This window comes from Berghia stephanieae, chromosome 11 (genome assembly GCF_034508935.2).
Source record: "Berghia stephanieae isolate SIO BIC M18660-M18661 chromosome 11, UCSD_Bste_1.3, whole genome shotgun sequence".
In the NCBI taxonomy this organism is placed as follows: domain Eukaryota; kingdom Metazoa; phylum Mollusca; class Gastropoda; order Nudibranchia; family Aeolidiidae; genus Berghia; species Berghia stephanieae.
Window position 1 is genome coordinate 3,133,141 of NC_088370.1, and position 10,000 is coordinate 3,143,140.

The 10,000-nt window shown below is 33.9% G+C and overlaps 1 protein-coding gene across 1 annotated transcript in view; it reads left to right on the forward strand.

Annotated features, from left to right (window-relative positions):
• The window catches only part of LOC144957358 (dorsal-ventral patterning tolloid-like protein 1), a 29,185-nt gene that overhangs the window by 158 nt on the left and 19,027 nt on the right, over positions 1 to 10,000 (forward strand). The window contains exons 2-3 of the mRNA XM_078888550.1: positions 2,926 to 3,041; positions 5,909 to 5,926. Of these exons, the coding sequence (XP_078744676.1) occupies positions 2,960 to 3,041; positions 5,909 to 5,926 (100 nt within the window). The 5' untranslated portion in view covers positions 2,926 to 2,959. The remainder of the gene's footprint in view (positions 1 to 2,925; positions 3,042 to 5,908; positions 5,927 to 10,000) is intronic.

The following is a 10,000-nucleotide window of genomic DNA, read 5'->3' on the forward strand; positions in this document are numbered from 1 at the left end:
TGACATTTCTTAATACCTCAATACCAACAACTCTTGATAAGAGATACTGCTGTATACATAGAGAATGTGTAGTGTGTATCCAATTTCAATGTACTGAAACACTTAATTAACACTACTATTGTGTCAGTTATGATTATATGTGTATTTAACCATTCAACTTATTTCCAGGACAGCTTCCGAATTTTAATTCGGAAGTACTAAGGATTGATAGCATTCGAATTTCCGAATTTTCCTAATTTTAATTCGGAACTAGATTCACGTCTGTTGTGTAAACAAGGAGGGTTATTTTTAGTTTACCGAAACAAAACATGGGCTGCAAAATCGAAAGTAGAAGACAAAAGAGTAAAAAAACCTCTTGGCTCAATTTGAAGCGAATTTGGAATAGTAATAGTAATTAGTAATACTTTTTTTGAAAAACCAGTGTTTATTGCCCGATTAGCCTCTTCTCGACGAGAACTTATTTGCACGTCTGATAACCCAACGTGTTATTGTTTTTAATGGAAATTCTCTCAAACCAACGCTAAATATTCTCCTTTACAACAATATTAAAACGGGCCCATAACTGCGTCCGGTATCAGACCTGTATAATAGATGTTCACGTCGACTCTTCTAGAAGCAAGGAATGCACAGTGCAAGGTTACACATATTTAAGTAGAGGTAGCCTGGATGCAACGGCGATATCAATGATTTAAAAATTCAAATTGATGTATTAGTTAATATTTTTTCTGTGCCAGTAAAAGATGCAGAAATAGGGAAGAAAAGCGGGATGTCAAAAAAGCTGGTTCCTATTTAATTGGAAGTGTAAAGCTACTCTTCCAGAAGACTGGATACAGACCTTGTGTAATTCATCTTATGGCATCTTATTTCCTGGTCTAAATATGCTAGTTGTCAATGAAGATCATCCAGGGAATTGGAACTTTAATTTGGCTCACAAGATGCTGATAATAATGATAATAATAATATAATAATAATAATAATAATAATAATAATAATAATAATAATAATAATAATAATAATAATTAATAATAATAATAATAATAATAATAATAATAATAATAATAATAATAATAATAATAATAATATAATAATAATAATAATAATAATAATAATAATAATAAATAATAATAATAATAATAATAATAATAATAATAATAATAATAATAATAATAATAATAATAATAATAATAATAATAATAATAATAATAATAATAATAATAATAATAATAATAATAATAATAATAATAATAATAATAATAATAATAATAATAATAATAATAATAATAATAATAATAATAATAATAATAATAATGAATAATAATAATAATATAATAATAATAATAATAATAATAATAATAATAATAACAATAATAATGAAAATAATAATAATAATAATAATAATAATAATAATAATAATAATAATAATAATAATAACAATAATAATAATAATATAATAATAATAAATAATGATAATATATAATAATAATAATAATAATAATAATAATAATAATAATAATAATAATAATAATAATAATAATAAAAATAATAATAATAATAATAATAATAATAATAATAATAATAATAATAATAATAATAATAATAATAATAATAATAATAATAATAATAATAATAATAATAATAATAATAACGTTTTATCCGGCTTGCAGATGTTTATGAGTTTCTTGTATCTATCATGTCAGCATAACATCCACTACGGGGGAGCCCAAGCTTTGCGCAATGCGTCACCATGCGTCACCGTGCGTCGCTTTCGTAAACGATGATGCGACGCACCATGGCACAATACACGCGACGAGCTCAGTGAAAAAGCAATACATAGATGGAATGAAATTGACCTCACAACTCTGTTGTTTTTAGATAGCTATTTGATTAGTTCTCATTAACTTCTATCAATCAGGCTATAGAAATAACGAAGATGACTGGGTGGGGTTCCTGACCTCCCATAGTGGGCAGGGAGGTACTTGCTGTGTCTTCTATCCCCTTATATCTGTTTTCCACCTTGCTTTCTGTCTTTGTCTTGGAATGAGATTACTTGGTTTTGTCCTGGTCCTGGCCAGATGCCCTGGCTGGGAGGGAAACAGTCGAATGTATAGTTAGTTTTGGGAGATGATATTTTTTTCATTGTAAATCATCTCTCTGTTATGCACTGTATTATGCTTTCTTTATATTATATATGATTTGTATCATTTGAGTGTGTTCCTCTTACCGGGGACCTGTGCTTGTGTCTGGGTGAGACTTTTAGGTGATCTCAAACTAAGTACTTTGATAGAGTGCTTTTGGAATCTACACCTCTTTCTTATTTGAACCAATTCCCCTTTGTCTTCCCTTTTCTTGGGTGCTTTATTGTAATTCTAGAACTTTTAACTATCCCATTTTCTTCCTTTTTACTGGCGCTGATATGACCTTAATGTGTTGCAAGCGCCGTAAAACCCTTAAAAACAAAACAAAAACAAACAAAAAAAAAACAACGAAGTTGACGTCACTCAGCTCTTTGTTATCATTTTAGCCATTTTTTAAAAATCGCGGAATAACGCACTATCAACTCATTTAATCAATCCAACCCCGTGAAAGAATTCTATAGATAGTATGCGCTTGGCTAAGAAGCTCATAACATTGCCATCCGGAAGTATAACAGACCAACACACAAAACTGTGTGTATCCATGAACGTTTATAATCGGGTTAATACAATTCAGTGAGCATTACTCATAAACGCGGATGGCAAAAAACAATAAAAAGACCTGGGTGACGTCATCTTCGAACTATCTATATTAACCCATAGTTTCAAATTTGTGGGTATAAATTCAATACTGTTCCGTCCAGATGTGGTAGCGAATTGACTTTGAGACAGTGGATCGCATATGAAAACTAAGTGTTTGTACAATGTCTAATCTTGTTTGTTTTTATTTCAGACTTGACAGACGTAAAAGGTTTAAAACAGGCAACATGTGGGCCCCACGATGCAGCGTCATATCAAAGCTGATAGCATTGACATGTTTTCTGTCTCTCGCTCCATTCATATCAGCAGGTAGGATATGTAACCTGATGACTGTTACTGTAAAATTATTTATAGTTGTAATAATGATGGTGATAGTGAAGAGTAGTAACGGTGGTGGGAGTAGTAGTAGTAGTAGTAGTAGAAGTAGTAGTAGTAGTAGTAGTAGTAGTAGTAGTAGTAGTAGTAGTAGTAGTAGTAGTAGTAGTAGTAGTTGTTGTTGTTGTTGTTGTTGTAGTAGTAGTAGCAGTAGTAGTAGTAGTAGTAGTAGTAGTAGTAGTAGTAGTAGTAGTAGTAGTAGTAGTAGTAGAAGTAGTTATAGTAGTAGTAGTAGTAGTAGTTGTTGTTGTTGTAGTAGTAGTAGTAGTAGTTGTTGTTGTTGTTGTTGTTGTTGTTGTTGTTGTTGTTGTTGTAGTAGTAGTTGTTGTTGTTGTTGTTGTAGTGGTGGTAGTAGTAGTAGTAGTAGTAGCAGCAGCAGCAGTAGTAGTAGTAGTAGTAGTAGTAGTAGTAGTAGTAGTAGTAGTAGTAGTAGTAGTAGTAGTAGTAGTGGTAGTAGTAGTAGTAGTAGTAGTAGTAGTAGTAGTAGTAGTAGTGGTGGTGGTGGTGGTGGTGTTAGGAGCAGTAGTAGTAGTAGTAGTAGTAGTAGTAGTAGTAGTAGTAGTTAGTAGTAGTAGTAGTAGTAGTAGTAATAGTAGTAGTAGTATTAGTAGTAGTAGTAGGAGTAGTAGTAGTAGTAGTAGTAGTAGTAGTAGTAGTAGTAGTAGTAGTAGTAGTAGTAGTAGTGGGGGTGGTGTTAGGAGCAGCAGCAGTAGTAGTAGTAGTAGTAGTAGTAGTAGTAGTAATAGTAGTAGTAGTAGTAGTAGTAGTTAGTAGTAGTAATAGTAGTAGTAGTAGTAGTAGTAGTAGTAGTAGTAGTAGTGGTAGTAGTAGTAGTGGCAGTAGTAGTAGTAGTAGTAGTAGTAGTAGTAGTAGTAGTAGTAGTAGTAGTAGTAGTAGTAGTAGTAGTAGTAGTAGTAGTAGCGGATAAGTAGTTGTGTTTTGATCTCATTGTAGAGAGCCGGTTCTACAAACAGAGAAAATCTACATTGACTTGAGAATTACACAGGAATTATATTGTCAGAATTCAAAACTTTATACAGACTCACGTGTTGGTGCTTTTGCTCCAGTGAGACACGACTTCAATTCTTGGTTTGTTCTGGAGCGATGACTGGCATTCGAGAGTAGCAGTAGCTTCCTTCCATACAATGGCATGAGAGAGTAGCAGTAGCTTCCTTCCATACACTGGCACTGGAGAGTAGCAGTAGCTTCCTTCCATACACTGGCATTAGAGAGTAGCAGTAGCTTCCTTCCATACACTGGCATTAGAGAGTAGCAGTAGCTTCCTTCCATACACTGGCATTAGAGAGTAGCAGTAGCTTCCTTCCATACACTGGCACTGGAGAGTAGCAGTAGCTTCCTTCCATACACTGGCACTGGAGAGTAGCAGTAGCTTCCTTCCATACACTGGCATTAGAGAGTAGCAGTAGCTTCCTTCCATACACTGGCATTAGAGAGTAGCAGTAGCTTCCTTCCATACACTGGCATTAGAGAGTAGCAGTAGCTTCCTTCCATACACTGGCACTGGAGAGTAGCAGTAGCTTCCTTCCATACACTGGCATTAGAGAGTAGCAGTAGCTTCCTTCCATACACTGGCATTAGAGAGTAGCAGTAGCTTCCTTCCATACACTGGCATTAGAGCGTAGCAGTAGCTTCCTTCCATACATTGGCATTAGAGAGTAGCAGTAGCTTCCTTCCATACACTGGCATTAGAGCGTAGCAGTAGCTTCCTTCCATACACTGGCATTAGAGAGTAGCAGTAGCTTCCTTCCATACACTGGCATTAGAGAGTAGCAGTAGCTTCCTTCCATACACTGGCATTAGAGAGTAGCAGTAGCTTCCTTCCATACACTGGCATTAGAGCGTAGCAGTAGCTTCCTTCCATACACTGGCACATATTCTTTTTCCTTTGCTTTATGGGCGTGGAGCATAGCCAACTTCAGCTTATGCCTTTCACTTAAAACAATCAGCCCCACAGATCCTAAAGCATAATTGACGATTTTTTTTAGTTGCTTGTTGTTGACAATGCTTTTCCGCCAATCATTTTGTCAAAATATTGTGACAAAAACTCACAAGCTGTGGGGATGAGTGATTCGGCTGCTATGGTTTAGAACACACACAAGGTTGTATCGAATATGTGACCTATGGTCTCAAAGCGGTATTATGTCGGAATGAACTAGATGAGGAAAATTAAAGGTGATAACCTTAAAGATAAAACATGGCGTTTCCATCTGTTCTTTATCGTAGAGTATAAATACTATTTCTTGCAATGCCAATCGTTCTGAAGTCCTATTTACCACCGATTTATCTCTAATTTCACTTCTTGGGATACAATACATCCCGACATAATACCGTTTTGACACGGCGGGTCACATATATGACATCATCCCAATAGCACAAGGCAAATATTATTGAACTGTGGTTGGGTGTGAAATATTTTGATCCGAGGAAAAGAATAATTAATTGCGAATCTGGGAAAATGCCGAAGAGAGAAAAATATTTGTTATGGAACATATGATTATAATATTATAATTATGATATTAAATGGACTGCATAAATGTTTATATGGACGCCAAACTGCAACATGAGTATGTTTGTGTGTGTGTGTGTGTGTGTGTGTGTTTGTGTGTGTCAGACTGAGAGAGAGAGAGAAAGAGAGAGAGAAAGAGAGAATGAGAATAGAGTGTGTCTGTGCTTGTGAGTGTGTGTGTGTGTGTGTGTTTAATGCCAGTATATTTTGTGAGAATGGTTGGTTTTTATTTCTCAAACCCAATTATTTTACTTATGTTCTTTTATCCCTCCAGATAAACCATATCCTATAGGTACGTATAGAATGAATGAATCAATGAAGATGACGTCACTCAGCTCTTTGCCATTGTTTTTAAAAAGCCAATTGGGGATATTATGCTATGACTAAAATCGCTCAATCTGATTATATATAGAAACCGTAAGACTTACACAATGGTGTTGTGTGTATTGCTACTATTGATATGGGTGCCAGAACTAGTGGGCATTTTACTTTTACTATGCGACTTTGTTGTCTTTAGTAAGACACTCGCCTTGAGACTCAAAGGTCCAGAATTCGAGTCTGTCTCTGAGTGGCGCATAGTTGACTCGGTGGAAAGACTCTTTACTCACATTGTCTCACTGTACGCAGATGTAAAATGAGTACCTGGCGCTATCAACGTTGTCTGTGTCAGAAAATACCCCATTGTTAATCGCCCATCAGGCGTCACGTCTCGTCCAACATGTTAAGTGTTGCTGTTGGCTATGGATGTGCGACTATGTGGTCTAGTGGTATAACACTCGCTTTCGGATCGGAAGGTCCTGGGTTCAAGCCTAGCTCGGTGCATAGTTGAGTCTCTGGAAATGGTTCTTTACTCACATTCTCTCACCGTACTCAGGTGTAAAATGATTACCTGGCTGTTAACAGCATTATCTCTGTCCGAAAAAAATTATAATATCGCCTAACAGGCGTCATGTCCCGTCCAACATGTTAAGTGTTGCTGTTGGCCTGGGACCCCTTGTAAAGCGCTTTGAGCTCGTTTAGTGGATATTGCGCAATATAAAAGTACATTTAAAAAAATTAATTTTATGGATTCCTCGTAAAGCGCTTTGAGTGAGCACGTTTAGTGGATGTTGCTCTTCATGAATGCTGAAGTTTATTTTACTCAAAAACACAGAATCGATAGAATCTATTTATAGACAGACCTGCTATTACGAACAATTCGTAGATATACAAAATTTTGGCTCCAAATTCAGAATTTCGTGAGCGTCTCTAATTTATTGAAATGTATTGAAAATATAAGCTGATGCCAGACTAGATAAAGTTAAGATTTTTGAGGTGTTATCTATTTTGGCCATACGACTCGCCACGAATCATTAGAAAAGCACATTCTGCAGACAAGAGTAGACGGCAAGAGAGGAAGAGGTAGACCAACAAGAAGCTGGGAACAAGATATATGTGAATGGCTGGGAATGACAACAACTCAAGCAAGTAGACTGGCGGAAAACCGTAATCTGTTTCGCAAGAAAGTTCGGGAAGCAACGTCCTACGCAGGATCAGCTGACTAGATGATGATCTATTCCTTGTGAGGCTAAATTGTTGATTTTTTAAGTGAACTATAGAGACTACACTCTTTATCTCCTAAAATAACGAATTTTTAATTGTACAAGTAGGCAAAAGGTCTGTGTAGAAAAGTCAGATTGTATTTATAGATAGTATGCGCTTGGCTAAGAAGCTCATAACATTGCCATCCGGAAGTATAACGAACAAACACACAAAACTGTGTGTATCCATGAACTTTTATAGTCAGGTTAATACAGTTCAGTGAGCATTACTGGATGGCAAAAAAAATAATAACAAAGACCTGGGTGACGTCATCTTCGAACTATCTATACAGTGTGAGCAAAAGGGGGAGCAAAAGTATGTATAGATAGTTCGAAGATGACGTCACTCAGGTCTTTGTTAATGTTTTTTGCCATCCACGTTTATGAGTAATGTTCACTGAACTGTATTAACCAGACTATAAACGTTCATGGATACACACAGTTTTGTGTGTTGGTCCGTTATACTTCCGGATGGCAATGTTATAAGCTTCTTAGCCAAGCGCATACTATCTATAGGGGGAGAAAAAGTAGGTATACAGTGTGAGCACATTTCAAATAACAGACTCACGACATAAACACATTTTACTACTGTATACCTACTTTCGCACACACACACCCCCCCCCCCCCACCCCCTTGTATATTATGGACCTTTTCAGTCTCAATTTCAGCCATTACTATTTATTTACGAGAAGCTCACACTTACACCAAATTCAAAAACATCTATTTGTTTACATGACAGGTGTATTTCATTGTCTCTTGTGTAACGGAATAAAGCATCGATTCTTAACATGTATTTCTTTACAAGGCCAGAAATAAACGTATTACTTATGTACAAGTTAGATAACCCACATAATTATTGGCTCGATGTTGTAAGGTTTGCGTTCTCTCCCCTTCTTTGTTCACAGCATATACAAATGACTACAGAAGTGTAAATGAGAACCGAGTTCGTATAATGAAATTAGCTGATGATACAGGCCATGTGAGGTTTAATATCAAATAATAATGAAACGACCTTTATAGGGTTTTCTCAAATCGTTGGGATAATAACTTTGTAGAGTTAAATGTTTCTAAAACAAAATAATTGATCACTGATTTTAGAAAAATTAAAGACGATTGAATAAGAAAACAAGCAAAGGTACCCATGCAGTTTTAAATGTTGAAAGTCTAGCAAACAAATTCTGTATTTTGAGATTAGAAAATATGATGACAGATGAAAGTCGCCCTCTACTTGATAGAATTGAATTGCCCAAAATAAGTAAACTCATGATAAAATAAATTGTAAAAACAAACCGACATCTAAATAACGTTTTACCTCTTATTTTATTGTGTAAAATTAAATGATATTTCATACTATGTGACATTTATAAAGCAATTCAGAATCCAGAATATCTATCTGTAATTTTTATGAAGGTATCTAGAAATATTGATTTTTAAGATCTATTTGTAATTGTATTAGGATTGTCTCTTGAAATTTTTGATTTTTAAGATCTGTATTTTTTTTAGAACGTTTCTATAAATATTTATATTTTTAGGTTCTATCTGTAATTTGTTTAGGAATGTATCTAGTATTTTTAATCTTTAAGATTCTCATGTTTCTTAGATATGAATAGAGTATTATTTTCCCAAATGGATGTAAAATGATTGAGTTTGACTAAGAGTTTTATGTGGAACATTATGTTAATTTAGATACTTGTAGTATGGGCGTTTGTAAACAGATTTCCTTTTTTTTGGCGATAAAAAAAGTATTATCTTATCTTCATGGAAAAACTCTTAAAACTACACCACATATTCGACAGAAAAAGCGCAATATCTTTACAAAGGATCCCTGACCAACAGCAACACGCAATGTGTAGAACGCGACAAGATGCCTGTTAGGCGATATTGCAATTTTTTTTCGACAGAGACAACGCTAGTAACGGCCAGGTACTCTTTTTGCATTGGGGTACGGTGAGAGACCGTGAGTAAATAGCCTTTTCCAAGGATTCAACTTTATGCCGAGCGAGGCTCGAGTCCAGGACCTTTCGATCGAAATGCGAGTGTCATACAAGACCACATAGCCGAACATAACAACAATGTTAAATCAAGTCCATATCTGGGTTGGGCTATCAGACCTTCAAATAAGTGCACGTAGCCAGAAATGGTTTGCTTGTTTCAAGGGTAATTTTATGTCAATACCAAACCCTATACACTAAAGTCTGTCCCCGCGGTTTTTTGCCATTTCAAACGCCAAAATTTGCCATAAAAAATGGTAAAATTTTGCCAAAAATTTGCCGCTTGTTTTACAAAAATTAAACAATTAATTAAAACAACATGTACGGTAAAAAAAATTGACACAAATATGGCATTTTGTAGAATATTGGTGTCACAACATGTCAACATGAATTTATTTACATTTTGAATGGTTTTAAATAATATGATATAATAATAATATATAATAATAATAATAATAATAATAATAATAATATGATGATGATAATAATAATAATGATGATGATAATAATAATAATAATAATAATAATAATAATAATAATAATAATAATAATGATAATAATGATAATAATAATAATAATAATAATAATAATAATAATAATAATAATAATAATAATAATAATATAATAATAATAATAATAATAATAATAATAATAATAATAATAATAATAATAATAATAGCCATAGTAAATAAGTAAGTAAAAAAAGAAGGAAGTAATCAAAATATTTTATTAACTATTTAGCTTCTTAAAATTCGGGAAATCAAAGTGAACAATCGCATAAAAAATTCAAAATT